A 20645-nucleotide genomic window follows, 5' to 3' on the forward strand; every position below is an offset into this window, starting at 1 on the left:
AGAATAGGGCCCCTTTAAATGAATGTGCATGCTACTTTGTGTGGAGAACTCACCCATAGTCATTAAGGTGTTTGAGGAGCAGTTTCATGGCCTTACCACTCTCATCCATCACCTCCAGCAGCACCACCACGCTGTACTCAGACACAATCTGCAAAACACAACCACAGAGAAAAGAAAGCACAGAACTAAAAGCACTTTTTTTTTTAAATTGTATTTATTATTTAGCCCTAACCCTGCACTCTTTAGGGCTAACCTTTTTTTTTCTTTTTCTAAGCGGGGGGTGCAAATTACAATAAAGCCTTTGAATTGAAATTCAAACATGCTTTAAAGACCAAAACAAAAACACAATATTAAAAAAAATTGGGTAGAAGAGTTGGCTTATAAAAAGAACCATGTGACTAATAATAGCAACAATAATAATGGCTTTGTTATATTAAAGTTTTCCATATATGTGACAATGAGCCAGAATGGTCTACTATAAGCCTTACATTGAAGGAGGTAAGCCACCATAACAAATGTTATCTAAATCTTTAGTGTCTACTTTTAAATGTCTACTTTAAAATGTCAAATAAAAAAAATTCATATTTGAGATGCAGAACCAAATACGGCATGGGAAAATGTATTTCTAACTGCAATAGCAGAAGTTTTTTGATATATATGTTAAACAGTTACAGCAGGGGCCTGTACTACGAAGCAGGATTTTCGCTTACGTTTTATGTCCATATCGATCAGATCCAGCTCTCCTGATCGGCCTTTATAGAGAGCACCGATCAAACTATTAAGAGTGAATATCGGCCGATAATGACCGGCGACCGATCGATCGGAGCATCCCTAATTAGACATTTTGACCAACAGGTTTTGAATTTACCAGTTTTTAATGAATTTTACCAGATAAAAACCGGTAATTACCGGCTAACAGAAACCCTGATGTGCGACTCTCGGTCCTATGTTGTAAAAAAAATTACGGGCCAAATATTATTGCTGGCGGGCCACCAATGGCCCGCGGGCCGCCTGTTGCCGACCCATGCTGTAGCTGTTCAAAGCTTAAACAAAGTGTGCTTACATGAGAAACACAATCAAACAAAACTATTTAATCCCTCAAAAACCTACTTAATATTGTGATACGCCTGCAGCTGGTACAAAACGCTGCGGCTCGGCTGCTTACAGGAACACCCAAGCATGAACACATCACACCAATTCTGGCTTCCCTCCACTGGCTTCCCTCCACTGGCTCCCCTCCACTGGCTTCCCTCCACTGGCTCCCTCCCCTGGCTCCCCTCCACTGGCCTCCCTCCACTGGCTCCCCTCCACTGGCTCCCCTCCACTGGCTCCCCTCCACTGGCTCCCCTCCACTGGCTCCCTCCACTGGCTCCCCTCCACTGGCTCCCCTCCACTGGCTCCCCTCCACTGGCTCCTCCACTGGCTCCCTCCACTGGCTCCCCTCCACTGGCTCCCTCCCCTGGCTCCCTCCACTGGCTCCCCTCCACTGGCTCCCCTCCACTGGCTCCCCTCCACTGGCTCCCCTCCACTGGCTCCCTCCACTGGCTCCCTCCACTGGTCCTCCACTGGCCTCCCTCCACTGGCTCCCCTCCACTGGCTCCCCTCCACTGGCTCCCCTCCACTGGCTCCCTCCACTGGCTCCCCTCCACTGGCTCCCCTCCACTGGCTCCCTCCACTGGCTCCTCCACTGGCTTCCCTCCACTGGCTCCCCTCCACTGCCCCCCCCCCCCCCCCCACTGGCTCCCCTGCACTGGCTTCCCTCTACTGGCCCCCCCCCCACTGCCCCCCCCACTGGCTCCCCTCCACTGGCTCCCCTCCACTGGCGCCCCCCCCCACTGGCTCCCTGTCCATTTTAGACTTAATTTTAAGATTGTATTGTTTGTTTTTTTAAATCGCTTAATGTCATGTCCAAGAAACTTATAGTGAAAGTTTATTCTTTAGGTTAGTTTTGTCATGTCCCTTTGTCCTGTGCTTTATGTTTATTCCCTTAATTAATTCTCCCTCTCATTTCAGGCCTCCACGCTGCCCGCCCCTTTCTGTCTCCTGCATCTTTGATTGTTTTCCCCGCCCTGATTGTTTCCACCTGTGTCCCCTTTACCTGTGTATATATTGTGTTGGCTCCCTCCTGTTCATTGTCAGTTTGTTGTCTCTCTATGACCTACGTTACTGCTTACCTCACGGACTTCTCACGGATCTATGTTATTGATCACTCTTCTAGTTTTCCTCGAAAGAGTGTTTTTGTTTTCCTTGTTTCATTACTGTGCAAATCCCAGTAAAGTCTTTATTTTGAAACACTATCCGAGTCTGAGTTTGAGTCGTGCAATTGAGTTCATGCCTCAGAAGTTCACTCCTTGACACTTATGGCGCATTTCCACTGCAGCGGGTAGCCCCGTTTAAGCGTCCTGAACCGTCCTCAAGCGGCCAGGCCAGTTTTTGGTGGCATTTCCATATAGCCTAGTACCGGCTAGCGGGTACTTTTCCCCTCTTTTTCCGGCCCCATAAAATCGTGGTTCTATCAGACCAGGCCAGGGCTGTGACGTCAACACTCGAGTGCTGATTGGTCAGAGAGAATCGTCACAAGATCGCGCGCGAGATCATCCCTCGCGTCACATATATCAAGAAGCAAGCTTGCAGCATTTTGTAAACGGAGGAGCTACAAAAATGGCAACGTCGAAGAAAAGCACACCGTGGTCGACCGAGGAGGTGACGACGTTCCTACATCTCATTGGGGATGATAAAATCCAGCGGGAGCTCGACGGAACAACGCGAAATGTGAAAGTGTTCCAGGATGTCTCTGCACAGATGTCCGAACGCGGATTTTCGAGGACTTTCCTGCGATGTAGGGAAAACGGCAATGGCTTTACTGGAGTCCCTGCAAGGTACGCTCACTTCTAACAAAGAAGTCTATTTTATCCTTACATTAAAGAGCCTGTGACACGGTTTTCCCCCATCATCCAAACCCATCAATTTGAGTACATATTGTCCCCTTGAAAACCGTTACTGAACTGATTTTGGATATTTGTACTTTGATAACCATTAATCTGCCTTCAATGTTGACAATTTTCTGGATCTTCTCGCGGATTCTTCAAGTCCCGCCAAATGATGGGTGACGTCATTGCGGGCACAGCGCTCCAGCTGCACCGTCCAGGATCCCAGCATCTGCATGAAAACCTTTATATATATACAGTCAGATGTAAACGCATGATGGTGCACACAGCAGCAAGCTCAGACAGCGATGACAGGTTAATGTTGAACGTGTCTGAGAGCTCATATGAGGCTGAAGGATCGGTTTATGTTGTATCTTCTAAGTTTAGGAATGAGGTGCGTCAATATGGGCGATCATATGGTCATGTAGCCAGTGGTGGAATGGGACTACAAATCATCCCGGGACTCTCGACCGGCCCACTTCGGTACCGCTAGTAAATTGTCAACGGGGGGAGTGGGGATGTCAGGGGCGGCAGGTGCTGTATATAGTAAATGTAAATATGTAAATATTTGTGTCACTGCATCCTGTTAAAATACAAATATAATGTATAATGTCTGTGTCTTTGACATTAGCGCTGCTAGCCACCTGTGCCCTGTACTACGAAGCCAGTTCAACAGACCCTGGATATGTTTGAGTAACAAACAAACTAACAACAACAAACTAACAAACGAGATCTCGCTAAGCGGTCCGACGACGCTGGTTATCAACTCGGTAAATCAAGCCAGGGTTTCTCTCTCCAGCTGAGAGCGCGTTCACGTCTAAGACACGAGTGGATCTGACTTTAATTACATTTGTCTTGAGTGTTTCGTAAACATAATGCGTTAAATAATACTTCTGCATACAGTCTGTGACACTGTGAGTGTTGCACGGCCAGATGAGGCTGGAGAAGCTGACTCAGATAAGGAAATATATGATATATTATGATATTATATGATCGATGATCGACTGATTGGATGATGTAATATGAATGATAAGGCGACACGTCGGCGTCTTCTCTGCATACGGCCAGTTTAAAACTGTATTTACTTTATCCTGTAATATGACTTGAGAGATTTAAACTCCGCACACTGAGTGGATCTCTTTTCTATAGACGCCGCGAGGCGGCAGCGTCAGGTAAAGAAGTTATTTAGCCTTCTCAAACCTGAGCATCACGCGCCGCCTATGGGGGATGTGCTGGTGACCTTATCCGACCGGCCACTTCGGTACCGGCCCATCGGGATTCGTCCCGATGGCCAGTCCGCCACTGCACCCAGCCCACGTAAACTGTCAACGGGGGGAGCCCTCGCTGCGGGGAAACGGTGGACCTATTGTCCCGATCGGAGTGGGAATAATAATAATAATCCGTGCATTTTATCCATTAATTTCCCCAACATTGGTGTAAAAAAAACACACGTTTAATCCATGTTGGTGTACAGTACTACAACTACAAAAAGCACCGGTTGTTTTCTCATCAGGAAATGCAGGACCGGCTCAAACAAACGATCATTTAATGTATCATATGTTCGCCGAATTGACATGAAAGCACTAATAAATGTAGTTTCATCCACTTGAGTTTACAACCACAAAAATAATCGATTTGTTTTTATATCACATCCGACGGGAGGAAATTCAGCAGCTCTCACTCCCGATTTGTAATCCTAATGTAATCATCATCTTCACCACGATCATTTATGTTTATGTCGCCGAATTGACATGAAAGCACTGACAGATATGAATATACTGTAGTCGACTTCATTAAAACGTATTAACGTGCCTAATCTCAGTAATTCACCATTTTCTACGCATAACAACACACTTTGTCCGTGTTTGGCTCTCGAAGCGTTCCCGCATTGACGTCACTTCCGCTTCCCCCCAAACACTTCAAAATGAGTGAAGGAATTTCCCCGCGATGTTCGAAAATTATGATATTTACGGAACGGTATATCGCTTTTTTCTTTTTAAACTGACGGTTCGAGATTACTAGTAGCCTCAATATTTCAGTGCCACAACAGTTTTGGGCATGGTGTCACAGGCTCTTTAATGTTCGACAACCCGTGCTTTTATGGAGCCCCGAATAGCTACATAGGCTAGCCTAGGCAGATAGCCTTAGCGAGAGCTATTGTTTGCTACAACACCATATGTTGCCATTGTTTACGTTTAGTTTTTCTTTTCTATAGTGGTTGTTGCTATTTAGTATTGTGCTGCAGTAGTTTGTGGAATTAACAAGTCATGTTGCTGTTCTAGATGATTACATTGGGACTCGTGAGGAGGAACATTCCCGAACAACGGTTGATGGCAGTGTTCCGTTCACATCGTCATCGAATCCAGAACGGACCCCAGCTGAAGAATCGACACCAACTCAACCACCAACACCGAGTGCCATCACGACACCGCAGCGTGTGGTTCTAGGTAAGAAATAGAAATGGCAAAGCGACTGGAATTGTGTTTTGTTTTTTTAAACCTTGGATCATCCATCGTCAGTAATTAAAATAAGCTATATCACTGTGTGGAAATGCTCTGTTTCAAGTAAAGTCTTAGCTAGTAAGCAGCTAGTACAGTTGTGTGTGACATCCTATCATATACATATATTTATATTCATTATCAACAGGCTGGACATAATGTAATTCACTTTCACAATCATTGTAAACATCTAGGGCCAGAACTTTCTTTAGTTCACCTTACTGTTGTTCTGTTTATACATGTTATTCTTATATCCTTGTGTGACCTGTACCTGTCCTGTGTGTTTTCCTTATTGCTAATTATTATCTTATTGTCACCCAGGCAAGAGGAAACGAGGAGGAGAGGATCGGGCCCAGCAGGAACGGCACCATGACTGGGCAGCGTCTCCTCCCTGATACTTCAAAAAACCTTAATAGTTATTGTACATATTATATATTTTTTATCTAGTTAATTTTTAAATGCAACATTTGTACTTCCTTGTTTATTTATTTTCTTTAAAATTTTCATTTTATATTTACAATTCCATGTATATTTATGCTGGCTGCAATACAGTTTTACATTTTTTATTTGTATTGTTTAATGGCATGCCTTTTTGATACAACATTTTTTTTGTATTTTTATACTGCCATCAATAAAGTACTTCTTTGACTTATCTTATCTCTTGTTGATAATGAATGGCACCCAACATAAAAAAATCATAAACATACATGAATGTATAAAGCAATAACAAACACCATCAGTTAGGAAAAAGCCCCTTACTTTTAAGAGATTTAAAGCAAGAAATTGAGTTTGCTAGCTTGAGGTCCTCCTCTAAAACATTATTACATGTTTATTTTGTAATGGTATTAAGAATACATGATAAATACATAATACATGTAGAAATTGCTCAATTGTAATACCCTCGTTCTACTAGACTCAAACAACACATTCCTTATATATTTCAAAGACGAGAGAACAAAATAAACCTATAACCCATTCAAGCAAGCTTTTAACATGTCTAGAAGAAAGATTGAGGTTATATTTAATATATTATTTTATGTTGTGGATACTTTAGTCCCCATCCATGTTTACAATTGTCCACACTATTTTACACTTGCATTTATGAATATAGTTTTGCTGTGTTTTACACTTTAGTATTTATGTTTATAGTTAGCTTTGATATTCGCTTAATTTATTAGAAAGATTTTCTTTTCATGATCTGATATTTCCTCAAATGTTCTTATTATGGGGCAGTACTTACTGGTGCTTGAAATTCAAATATTTACTAAATATTCAATTCAGATAACATTTGTTTAAAAAATTTGACAAACACATGTATATGGAAAAAAAAAGATGTATTATGTTCAATACAATGAATGCAATACAATGCAAATGTAGGTATTCAGGTAGCGCATCAAAGACACCTTGAGCCACTGCTACCCCAGGCTCTGCTGCTAGTGCATTCCACCCATCATCATAGTCCTCTCCATGACTCTCGCAGACGTTATGCAGAGCATAGCATGTCAGCACCATGGATTTCACAATAAACAAGAAAACGATCGCTTCCACATCCTCCATTGTTGTGTGTGTTTTGTGAGTTGTGTCACATTGAAAATGACGCCACTGCAGTTTTACCCAGCGTCCCTCCGCCCAAAAAGCCGATCGTCCCGCCTTGCTACCCCAGGTCCTAAACTGTAATGGAAATGCGCCACGGCCTCGGCCGGCCAGCGAGGCAGCCCGAGGCCTGAGCGAGGACGCTTAGGGACGCTTAAACGGGGCTACCCCGCTGCAGTGGAAATGCGCCATTAATGGGCTGGCCCCTCAGTACATCTCATCTCAGACCTTCTACAGGTGTACACCCACTCACCCTTCAAACGTTTAAGTCCCGCCTGAAGACCCACCTCTTTTCCCTCGCTTTCGAGTCAGTTTGAGTTATGTTTTATCGATTGTTATGCTTTTATTTGTCTGTCCATAGCCCTTATGTGCCTTTTCATCTATTCTTATGTGTGCCTTTTATTTATTATTGTAATATTATATTTTATTTAGGGCTGTCAAGTTAACGCGTTAATAACGCGTTAACGCAATTTTTTTTAACGCCACTAATTATTTTAACGCGATTAACGCATGTGTATTTTTTTTCCTCGGCCGCCCCATAGTTTCAGAGCGCATCGAGTTTAAAATACCATCTGCTGACAGCCCCAGCTCCTGCCGCCCGCTTGTGGCAGACCACACTTCCACGCTCACCGGCAGGCACCGACTGACCATCGGGAGGACCGGGAGGGTGTGTGTAATGTGGCCCGAGCGAGCGAGAGAGAGACCTTGGCCCTTTCTCATTTCATCAAATCCCCCTCCTCGACTCCTCGACTCCTCGGTCCTCCGGTAGTGACCCGGAAATGAATTTCAGCGCGCCATGTTGAAGGACATCTCATTTATCTAAATGCACTTCGAGGACCGAGGATCGAGCGTCGAGGAGGCTCTCTGGAGGAGCTATAACCGAGGATACACTGATGGGTCCTCCACGGTCCTCCACGGCTGCTTCGTGGATGCATTTCCGGCAACAGAGATGTTTCAAAGAGTCGTGACGCACGGCCGGACTTATCTCAGCCAATGACAGCTCTGCATGCATCCCCTGGATATTATTTATTAACTGCTTTCATCGCGACGCGATGTTTACAGAGAGAACAGCTGTGAGGTCCGTGCAGAAAGCAGAGCAGTGTGTATAATATATATCACTCAGTAGAACAGGCCTACTCATTTTGCTTTAGTTTAGTAGATATCTACAAACAAAGAGTCGATATTTTTCTAAAACCATTTAGTGCTTCACAATAAAATACACCACGGCTGTAGCCTGTTTTAGGAGCTGTATATGTGTGTGTGTGTGTGTGTGTGTGTGTGTGTGTGTGTGTGTGTGTGTGTGTGTGTGTGTGTGTGTGTGTGTGTGTGTGTGTGTGTGTGTGTGTGTGTGTGTGTGTGTGTGTGTGTGGTGTAGGTGTGTGTGGTACAGTGTGTGCGTCGATGCAGCAGACAGACAGGTGTCAGTTGGTTTGGTGTCCTCTGCTTACTTTTAATACTTGTAAATAAAACTTTTGGCCCGTAATTTATTTTCCACATTGTAGCGACCAGAGAGGGGGGGGGATATATCCAGTCTCTGATAGTGGTACGTTATTATGAGAGTGCTCTGCTTGATTCTGTGTGTGTGTGTGTGTGTGTGTGTGTGTGTGTGTGTGTGTGTGTGTGTGTGTGTGTGTGTGTGTGTGTGTGTGTGTGTGTGTGTGTGTGTGTGTGTGTGTGTGTGTGTGTGTGTGTGTGTGTGTCCGCATCTGTAGCCATTATTGTCTCATTACACTGGACTGTGAATGAATCAAAGTAAATATAAGTGGTCATGAACACATCTGTCCATCAGACAGAGGGCTGCTGCCTCCTGTCATCATTAATGGACGTCTCTTTAAAATGACCACTCATGCCCCTTTCACACCAGCGCCTTTTCAGCTCCGGCTCGGAGCTAGAGCCTGAAAAGCGCCGGGTTTTCCAGTTCACACCGGAGCTGCGCCGGCTCTTAGCTCCGGAATCCGCTTCATTTCCAGCTCCAAAAAATTGTCGGTCCAGAGGCAAGAGCTTTGGAGCTAAGAGGCGACGTCGCTTACGTCGAGGCGTGCAGGAAACTAAACCCACCTCCCCTGAACATGGGTCGACTGTTATGCCTGCCTACAAGCAGTAGTGCCTATAAACACACTTTATAAAGTCAGGCAGCACTAACCAGGCTTCGTGTGATTCTGTTTATTTGTGCCTTACTTTGACCATCCGTTCACTGTTATCGATCATTGTGGAGAGAGGCAGACGTGTTGTTTTGTATTATTGCAGCTATCGGATGCAAGTAGTCAGTTTAGCTTCGGTTGCTATGCCAACATCACCCGTTTTATACCAGAGAAACTTTCATAACAGCGTTGTGATACCAAACAGTGTCAATTCAGACTGACACACATTCACTTAGGCTAAGGGGAACTGGGGATATGCATCAGCTGCTTGTGTGAGTCGGACAGTGAATACTTAGAGCGGCCGCTGCAGTGTGAGCTAACCGGGAGCTAACGGGAGAATAAACTCAGTGGAAGAGCAGCACTGCAGCGGTCGGTAAATGCTGCAGAAACACATGAATAAACAATGAACCACGGCACTCTGGAGAAAAGTATAAGGTTGGAGAAGTCGTTATTCAATTTATTCTGGCTTCGTGTGATTAAAAGCAACACGATCATCGACCCGACGCAGTTGTTGTGAGCTGCCGTTGGGGAGCAAATCAGCGATGTAAACGGTGACGTCATGACGCAGCAAGGGCAGCTCTGGGGCGCCAGTGGGCGGTGTGCACAGAGCGGGAGCTGAAAAGGGAAACCGGAGCTGAACCAGAAAAGCTCCCGCTCGGAGCTAGAAAGGGAAAAGCGCTGGTGTGAAAGCCGCATCAGAGGAGAGGAGTTCTCATTTCTCTAACCGCCTGCTGCTTCCCCTCCTCTCTCCTCGGTTCCCCTCCTCGGCTCCTCCGCTCGCATCTCCTGTGGGCGGGACTAAGTATCGAGGATAGGAGTCGAGGAGGGGAGTTCGAGAAATGAGAAAGGGCCCTTAAGTGCATTGTTGTTGTTGTTAGCATCTGGTGCTAGCTAGCTGCGCTAACGGATATACGGAGCTGTTTAAATGAAAACAGAGGAGCGACATTTCGCCACAACTGCACCGAGCACTTGGCTTTATGCAGGAAGCAGACAGCGGGACATTGTAGGAGAAGTCAGCACACTCATGATTGCAGCAACATGATTGCAGCGTCCAGGCAGCACATAGCTCCAACGATCCAACACACACACACACACACACACACACACACACACACACACACACACACACACACACACACACACACACACACACACACACACACACACACACACACACACACACACACACACACACACACACACACACACACACACACACCCCATTTGTATTGTATGAGAGAGGTTCCAGGTTGAATTGAGGCGAATATTTGTAATGTTCAGAGGTTGTTGTTTAATATTCATGAGAATATTTGTCATTGTTCAAATGATAATAAACATTAGCATAAAGCATATTTGTCCACTCATATGTTGATAGGAGTATTAAAAACTGTAAAAATATTCCTCTAAGGTACATTTAGAACAGATCAAAAATGTGCGATTAATTTGCGATTAATCGTGATTAACTATTTTAATCGACTGACAGCCCTAATTTTATTATAATGTTATGTCTGCTGTGAAGCACTTCGGTAAAACCCTCTGTTTTAATATGTACTATATAAATAAAGTGGATTGGATAAACAACAAATGTTAAATGTAAAGATTTTCACACATTGTTTTTCTCTCAAACCCATCAATAATATTTTAAACACTTACATCATTCTGCCATCTTTCCCTCACATCTTCAACCACGTCATGAAGAGCGTTCAGCTCTGTCTCTGCATCACTTGGTTTGGTGTGGACCGGGATCAACACCAGATTCTGCACAACTTGAGGCAAACACACACAAACACACACACACACACACACACACACACACAACAAATAATTATCCGGCCCTTATCGCAACCTAAGTCTAACTTTAACAAAGTATTTCTATTTAAATAGTCCATTTAGGTCTTTCTCAAAGTTAGGACGTCACAATATAGAAAGGTCCCCAAGTGGTCCTCACAATGATATCCGTGCAAGACACACACACACACACACACACACACACACACACACACACACACACACACACACACACACACACACACACACACACACACACACACACACACACACACACATATATAAACACACCTGTGTGGACCGACATAAACAAAACAATTTTGCCTAACCTTTAACCCCTATTTTAACTAAAGAAGTGATTTAACATTCAAACAGTCCATTGAAAGTCTGTACCAAAATAGAGAACAGGCCAAAATGTCCTCATAATCCATAAAGGTCCGCATAACACACAAAACCCAAATTGATCCTCACATTGATAGTCTAAAAAACTAAAACACACACACACACAAATACCTGTGTTTGGACATTTGAGAAGGACAGCGAAAGGCTCTCTGGCTAGCTCGTCAACATCTTCTTCATCATATTCATCATCTTCATCTTCTTCATCTTCATCATATTCATTATCTTCATTCTTTTCTACGTACTGGTAGGAGTCTAATATCTGCACTTCTTTCTTTCTAAAACACAAAGCCACAAACATGTACTGTATTATAAAGCTTATAAACACACATGTTATGTTTTGTTTGTTTATTAAAGTATTTCTATTAGTTAGTGAGATAGCTCATAAACCACTTGAAGTTTTTCAGTAAAGCCTTGTGGGAAATGTATGTAGAGTTTGGCCCAACGGCACAATGTGATGATTTGTAAAGCCTATGATGTTCTGGGTCTTAGCTACCGGACCATAGACAACAAATAAATTGTAGGAGTTAAAAGATTGAAGCGTCTCAAAGAAGAGTAATGTAATGTGTCACAGCTTACTGGTTCAAAAACAAACATTACTGTTTTTTTTGTCTTTGATATTCCACACAGTTTTTCAATCATATGTATCCAATTGAATGTGGCTGTTACCAATTTAAGACATATTTTAATTCCTGTGAGACATAACGTATAGCTCAATTGGTAGATTGATGTGTACTGAGGCTTGGTCTGAATCCAGTTCGAAGACCATTTGCCGTGTGTCATCACTCCCCATGTCAGGTCTGTCTCTACAATAAAGGCACTGGTTGCCCTAAAAGGTATTTTAACCACACACAGGATAGTCTGTACTTGTGTTCCTGACCTGTAGAAGTAGACAAACTTCTCCTTGTAAGTCTTCCGTCCCAGAGGTTCACTGCACAGCATGCCGTACGGATTCCTTTTGTTATCTCTGCCAGAAAACAGAAACAACTGGAACTGAAAATCTCTCAAAATCATCAATAATTCGTTTGTATCATTTTAGATGCCCCATAAGATTTGATTTGATTTTTAGCCACATACATTAAAATGTTATTGTCAGAGCAGACTGGGCTCTGGTTTCAGACAGAGGGTGCAAAGAGGTGCTGCGGCACAGGCAGTAGGAAAAAAATAAAGAGCTTTTTGAACATTAAACCATGGAGACATGTCACAGTAGAGACACAAAATAAAAAATGTAACCTGAAAATGTGCAGAATAGGGCCCCTTTAAATGAATGTGCATGCTACTTTGTGTGGAGAACTCACCCATAGTCATTAAGGTGTTTGAGGAGCAGTTTCATGGCCTTACCACTCTCATCTATCACCTCCAGCAGCACCACCACGCTGTACTCAGACACAATCTGCAAAACACAACCACAGAGAAAAGAAAGCACAGAACTAAAAGCACTTTTTTTTTTTAAATTGTATTTATTATTTAGCCCTAACCCTGCACTCTTTAGGGCTAACCTTTTTTTTTCTTTTTCTAAGCGGGGTGCAAATTACAATAAAGCCTTTGAATTGAAATTCAAACATGCTTTAAAGACCAAAACAAAAACACAATATTAAAAAAAATTGGGTAGAAGAGTTGGCTTATAAAAAGAACCATGTGACTAATAATAGCAACAATAATAATGGCTTTGTTATATTAAAGTTTTCCATATATGTGACAATGAGCCAGAATGGTCTACTATAAGCCTTACATTGAAGGAGGTAAGCCACCATAACAAATGTTATCTAAATCTTTAGTGTCTACTTTTAAATGTCTACTTTAAAATGTCAAATAAAAAAAATTCATATTTGAGATGCAGAACCAAATACGGCATGGGAAAATGTATTTCTAACTGCAATAGCAGAAGTTTTTGATATATATGTTAAACAGTTACAGCAGGGGCCTGTACTACGAAGCAGGATTTTCGCTTAGCGGCTAACTTCAGGGAAAACTCCGGCTTTCCGGTCCTACGACGCTGGTTCTCTTTTTAGCGGGCTAGATCTCCATGGTAACTTATGCTGAGCGGCTAACCTGCCCCGGAGCAGGTTAGGTTGCAGGCTAGGTTGCAGGCTAAGAGATCAACTCAGTGAAAGCACCGCCTGCTGACCAATCAGAGCTCAGTGTGCGGAGTTTAAAGCGATCCAGTCATATTACAGGAGAAAGGAAAGACGGCCGGCAAAAATCAACTGACTGTGTGAACGTGAAAATTAATAGAATATCCCCTGACTATTATAACATTAGCATCAAGAAAGCTTACTTAAATATCTGCCACAACTTAAGTAACCGGATCAAAGTAACATTAAGTACAGTCCGCGGCACTGTGAGTGCAGACATCGATGTGTCCCATTATCATTCATATCACATCATATCACATCATAATGTATCATATATTTCCTTATCTGAGTCAGCTGAGCCGTATCTGGCCGTGCACCACTTACAGTGTCACATACTGGATGCAGAAGTATTATTTTAAGCAACACATTAAGTTGACGAAACACTCGAGTCAAATGTAATGAAAGTCAGATCGTGTCTTAGACGGGGCAGTGATATCAAAAACCTGTTAATGTACGCATTGAAACACTTGTTCTGTTACCAGCTGTATTCACCTTGCAGGTGCAGCTCTGTGGCTTTGATCCTGGATAAAGTGTTTAAGTCATGGACGTTTAAAGTTGAACTTCTTCATATTTGTCTAATTATATAGTTGACTTTTCATTCAGGAAGTACGCTGCGTTGTCATTACGCTTCTCCATGTTTGTGATCAACACGTTCTCACTCCCAACCCGTCAAATGTTGACGGTCGGTAAGGGCCTCTCCCCATCACTCTATTACAGACAGGGTACCTCTTGAGAGTCAGTTTTCAACGGGCAGGGCGTCCCATTGACTTGTATAGAGCTCCCTGAACGTTGGTAATAGACGAGTTGGGATCACGGCGAAATGCTCTCCGCAGATTCATTCTCACAGCGTTTATCAACCTTTTTCTTACTCAATATCAAGCCACACTTATTGTTTTTACTTCTTTATTTTAATTGAATAATGTAGGACTTTTGTTGTCGTCAGTTAGGGGGAGAGTAGGGGCTTAGAAAACTGAAATCTGTATTGTTTCATTGTTTTTTCCTTCTAATTTTGTATTCTTTTCTAAACCACACACTTTTATTTACTCAACAATAACACATAATTATCCGTGTGTGTATTTATTTGTTTGATTAATAAACACAAGTTGGAGTCCGTCAGGACCAAGGGTCGGAGCAGCTCATAGTAGTTGCTTTAGAGAATTTTACACAATTTTAAGTATTCTCTCCGCTTCGCTTGACAAACCCCGTGATAGTCCTCAAGCTCTGTGATTGAATGTTTGAGTGTGCGCCGAGGGTTACGCCGAGCGTCGAACAGCACTTTGAAATGGGATGGAACCACGGCAGACTGTCCAAAACTGGATTTGTACGGGTCCACTGCGTCCCCCCCTCCCCCACCCCGTCCCCAGAACTACACATGCTGGCTACTGTGACCCCTCCTGTTGTTAATTGATAGGCATGAAACATGCACTTGTCAAGGTTCAGAGGCACATTGTGCAAATATGGCAGTAGCCATCGATCATCTTAAGATAAGATATACTTTATTGATCCCAAGTTGGAAACATTTGCGTTACATCAGCATGTGTAACAGTTGTAAATATGCAGTGGTGTTTATTTGTAAATCATTTAGTATAATCACACCAATTCTATGTTTTATATTTAATAATTCTGTATTCTTTATTTATTGATTGTACATTACCTGACAAGGCCGGAGATGAAAAACTTTGGTCGCAGGTTCCTCAACAGTAAATGGTAAATGGACTGTACTTATATAGCACTTTATCCAGTCTTTAAGACCCCTCAAAGCGCTTTACATACTACATGTCGTTCACCCATTCATACAGAGCAGTGTATGTTAGGACATGCACTAACATACATACACATTCACACACCATTGGCCATGCCATCGGGAGCAACTCAGGGTTAAGTATCTTGCTCAAGGATACATCGACATGTTGACTGCTTGGGCTGGGATCGAACACACAACCTTCTGGTTGAAAGACGACCGCACTCCCTCGCAGCCACAGTCGCCCAACAGTGCATTACAAGACATCTATGTGTGTATACCTCCACCATTAAAAGTCGTATTCTGCACATTTCTTATACTATCTACATACATCTTATAAGAGTATAATACATATGTATAATATCAGTTAAAATAAGTGCTTAAACATTAACATTGCAGGAAAGCAATATATTAGTACTTAATATTTATACCCCCAAAGCTTTTTTCTTATTCAAAATAAGACCTTAACCTAAAGTATCCTTTAATATTTAAATAAAGCCTTATTATTTTGTCTGTCTGTGTCTCCTTAATATCTAATAATGAAAATAATACATTTCAATAACGTGCTTTAACGTGTCCCTTTCTATCAGCTGTGCACCGTTATGGTGTAAATACAGACTATCTACCAATTGGATCAAATATAAAAGTCAGCCGAATTAGTGTTGATACTGCAAGGAGACTTATATTGTGAAGAGAAATTGAAGATTTTATTTAATTGCTGATATATTTATGATCCACGTCACGTTTTCAGTTTTGGCGGCAGTTCTCATGTTTGTATAGAAGTCTTCTCATCAGGGCTCTATAAATAGAGAACTATGGCAGATATGTCATATTTAATGCAGCCGAACCGTGTATTACAATGCCGTTATGTGATGACCTCCAAAGAGAAAAGCAAGCACACTCGGAATTAAGTATTATTTTATTTTTAAAAAATGTTTTCGGATTTCACATCAACAGGAAGTCCGGTTAACTAAAATGTCCGTGCAGAACAATACCCCAACCCATAGATCCGCGGGTGAATAATGTCAATCACCACATTACACACATTCCTTCACATTTACATTTTAATTTAAAGTATTTCGTGAGGCCTTCTAAAATGTTTTTAAATATAATTAGGGTTGTAGTTGAAGAGTTTGTAAATGATTGTGTTGCGAAATCGCACAACGTCACGTCCGTTAATTCCACAACCACACACATGGATTAACATCGATTTAATACATTAATATGGCCTTTGTTTCTGCTAAAAGAGGTGTCGACCAGCTGGAGCAACAAGAAATTTGGCCAAAATCGAGTGTGACTATTAAAAAATAAATCATTATTATATTAATATTGACAATAACAACCGACCGTCAGGGAGCGTTCTCATGGCGTCTATTATCAACGCTATGGGAGGTCTATGGGACGCCCTGCCCGTTGAAAACTGACTCTCAAGGGGTACCCTGTGCGTAATAGAGTGACGGGGAGGGGCCCTGACCGACCGTCAACATTTGACGGGTTGGGAGTGAGAACGTGTTGTTGTGATTGGTCGAATGCTCCAGATACCACCCCTTTCATGTGAACGCGCACCTAACTAGATAGGACACGGCTGGCTTGAGCGATCCACTTGATAACCAGCATCGTAGGACCGCTTAGCGAGAGCGCGTATGTTTTGGATCAGGCTAACCGGCTAACTCAAACATATCCAGGTTATGTTGAACCAGCTTCGTAGTACAGGCCTCTGGTGTCTACCAAATCTGACCAGTGATAAATACTTGTTGTTGTTGTTGTTGTTGTTTTTGTTGTTTTTGTTTTTATGAACAAACTTATATCTAAGCTTTATAAAAAAAAACAGCTCCTTTCATTTAAATGTCTTACCATGTACAAAAACATTAACTGAAATATTACACTGAACAAACTTGTGTGCTTCAGCACGGTGAGTTACCTCAATGATAATTTCCCGTACGGCCTTCTTGTTGACTTTAGCCCATCCCAGTCTCTTCACATTGAAGGCAGCGATCTTCATTTTGACTAAAAAACATAGATAGATTACAAGGTGGACAGTAACAAAGAACATTTACTAAAGTGCTGTACTCAATTACAATTACAAGGTACTTAACGAGTATCTGACACATTTATTTACTTTTTTTCTATTTGATTTCCGTATATGGAAGGGAATAATCTCTGTCGCTAACAAATGTTCATGATACTTACATGTTTGGTTCAGCAGGATAATCTGCACATATTAACACTTATCACTTTATGATTTTTGAAGGGTAAATGCAATTGCCAGAAGTAAAAAGCTAACGCTTTAAAGGAACTACAACACGGTCTCATGGCTGTGTGTCACCACCACTCAGCTAAAGGTGTGATGACGTTCAGTCATTTATTTAGTCACATATTAGCATACGTGTTTTCATGACACATTTCAGATATTTAGTGGGGTAATTACTGAAATTATTTGTTAAAATCTCTTTAGATTGTGTTAACCACAGACCTTACTTCACGTTAACAACCAAAAACACATTCAGAAAACCATTGACTTCCTGACGAACGAAAAAAAAAGTATGAAAAGTATTTCCCGGGTTTTAGGAAACCATTTACATGCACACAAACATATAGAATATACAGGAAAGGGAAAAACCCCAAAAGAAGAATAGAGCCTCTTAAAACAAGGCTCTGAATTCAGGACTTGCTGTGGAGTGTTAACGTCATAATATTACATTTGAATATTGAGAATGAGTCAACGCTCTCCCAGGAGCGGCAAACATTTTTTATCAAGAAATGAGCGGGAACATTTGAAATAGAAGAGGAAGTAGTAAATGGATCAGCAGAGGAAAACATGAAATGGCACCGGGTTGTCTTTATGTAAGTGTACTTTGACTAATTATTTAAAAACGAAATGTTATTCAGGATATACAACTTTTAGTACCAAATTGACTTCCTAAATAGTTTTTAGGGAACAGATTTGCAACTTCAGCAACTTATTTTATCTTCTCCTTTTCCAATAATACATTAGCATTTGCAGTTCATACAATAGATATAAATTAAATAAGTCCCCCCGCTTTCTTACCCACAATCCTCCCAAACCCAACACACTTAATTCACCATAGAAGAAGAAACACATTTGTACTTGAAAGGCAGGGAACTAATAAAGGGTGAGAGGGTATCAAAACGTTTGGCACATGAACACACACAAAAATAAAGAATAGCATTTAAAAAAGAAAATTTAAATTCAGTGAAATCAAAAAAATATATAGAGAATAGATACAAATAAATAAAACACTAAGATAAACATGTACATATAAGACTATGTTTTAATTATTGCCGCCTATTGCAGCTGGTTTCCCTCCAAATTGTAATGTATCACACAATGGAAAATGACACAGAGAATAAAGTCAGATAATAATAATAATACATTTTATTTGTGGCAGGGTTAGGGTTAGCCCAAAGTGCTTTACAGAAAACATAACAAGAATATTAAAATAATATTAAAATAAACACAGAACAAGATAAAACATCTAAAGTGATCCTAATGAAATTCCCGTGAATTAAAGCTGAGAAATTAAAATAGGTTAAAATAAAATAATCTTAAAAAGAACATTTTAAATTTTAAATAAAAGCAAAACAGAAAGAAATACAGTAAAACATGGACAATGATGAGAATTGAAAGTTAAACCACATTAAAAACCATATTCAAAAGATGGGTTTTAGTTCAACTCCATAGCTGAGAAATTGACACTTAATTGTTTACAATAAGAAGAATAAAACTCACCCAGCTGTTTGAGTAAAATCTAAATAATGACCCAGCAGCAGAGGTTGTTCTGTTTCAGGGGACAGGCGTGAAGTGAGAGGTTCTGCAGAAACACCAGGAATAAACCCAAAAGGGAAGTCTCTGTCAGCCAACAAAAGGGCGCCAATCCACCTTCAAATTCATGCTGACCAATGTAACCCTCAGGAAGTGCTCCGGACTCTGATGGAAATATTCGTAGTGGCCAAACTTTTGACTAACCACGAAAGAGACGTCTGTAAGTCAGCGGATAGTTTTTTAACTAAATAAACTACCCAGTATTAACTATTTTATAGCCCTTATTAGAATCATTAGGTCCTTAAAGCTATATACTTCTGGGTCTCTGTGTTTCATTCAAGCTCGGCTCTGTGTGTGTGTGTGTGTGTGTGTGTGTGTGTGTGTGTGTGTGTGTGTGTGTGTGTGTGTGTGTGTGTGTGTGTGTGTGTGTGTGTGTGTGTGTGTGTGTGTGTGTGTGTGTGTGTGTGTGTGTGTTTCCATGATCTTACGGGAAGTTAAACTAAACTTATTTTGAGATTTCACAATAATAATGGATGATTCACCCTATGATTCATATTAAAAATGCGGAGATACAGTTGCGGGGGGTTACACACACACACACACACACACACACACACACACACACACACACACACACACACACACACACACACACACACACACACACACACACACACACACACACACACACACACACACACACACACACACACACACACACACACACACACACACACAAACACAAACAAAGGCAGCTCATTCTGGAATAGCCTCCCAACTGAGAAACGGGATTGTCCCACTCTCAATAGTTTTAAAGGTCACTTCAAAGAATGGGTGAGAAGCAAACAGACGTGCAATCACTGCTAAATGCACTTTAACACAGGGGTATCTCCTCTTGCACTTTATGTAGCACTTGCAGCCAACCCGGTATCACGGCAAGACGTGAACATGTGACGATTTACCATGCTGGGAGACGTGAAGATGTCACGATTTCGTCCCTTCAAACGTGACAGTTACACGGTATTGTTAACCCATGTTAACCAGTATTAGAAATATCTAATAATACAAATAATAAAATTCAATAACCTGCTTTAACCACCAGGTGTCCCTTTCTATCAGCTGTGCACCGTTATGGTGTAAATACAGCCTATCTACCAATTGGATCAAATATAAAAGTCAGCCGAATTAGTGTTGATACTGCAAGGAGACGTATTGTGTGAAAAGAAATGTAAGATGTTGTTTAATTGCTGATATATTTATGATCCACGTCACGTTTCCAGTTTTCCAGAAGTCTTCTCAGCAGGGCTCTATAAATAAAGAACTACGGCAGATATAATATTTAATGCAGCCGAACCGTGTATTACAATGCCGTTATGTGATGACTTTCAAAGAGAAAAACAAACACACTCGGAATTAAGTATTATTTTATTTTTTAAAAATATTTTCAGATTTCACATCGCATAAACACCAAATCCCAGCGTGCATTGCGGCTAAACCATCCAATGATCGACCTGAGGATCTTGCCTACGTCTGTTTCCGGTTAAGTGTATGACGGATGTATTTTGTTATACACACATTCCTTCACATTTAAATTTTAATTTACATTAAAGTATTTCGTAAGTCCTTCTAAAATGTTTTC

At 41.5% G+C, this 20645-nt stretch overlaps 1 protein-coding gene across 1 annotated transcript in view; it reads right to left on the bottom strand.

Moving 5' to 3' along the window:
* Positions 1–19125, bottom strand: part of LOC117446577 (deoxyribonuclease-1-like 1) — a 34792-nt gene extending 15667 nt beyond the window's left edge. Inside the window, exons 1-6 of the mRNA XM_034082848.2 lie at positions 18974–19125; positions 17144–17229; positions 12645–12739; positions 12227–12313; positions 11461–11624; positions 10813–10925 (exon numbers count right to left, since the gene is read on the bottom strand). Coding sequence (XP_033938739.1) covers positions 10813–10925; positions 11461–11624; positions 12227–12313; positions 12645–12739; positions 17144–17224 — 540 coding nt within the window. The 5' untranslated portion in view covers positions 17225–17229; positions 18974–19125. The remainder of the gene's footprint in view (positions 1–10812; positions 10926–11460; positions 11625–12226; positions 12314–12644; positions 12740–17143; positions 17230–18973) is intronic.
* Positions 19126–20645: the final 1520 nt, after the last annotated feature.

This window comes from Pseudochaenichthys georgianus, chromosome 5 (genome assembly GCF_902827115.2).
Source record: "Pseudochaenichthys georgianus chromosome 5, fPseGeo1.2, whole genome shotgun sequence".
Lineage (NCBI taxonomy): Eukaryota > Metazoa > Chordata > Actinopteri > Perciformes > Channichthyidae > Pseudochaenichthys > Pseudochaenichthys georgianus.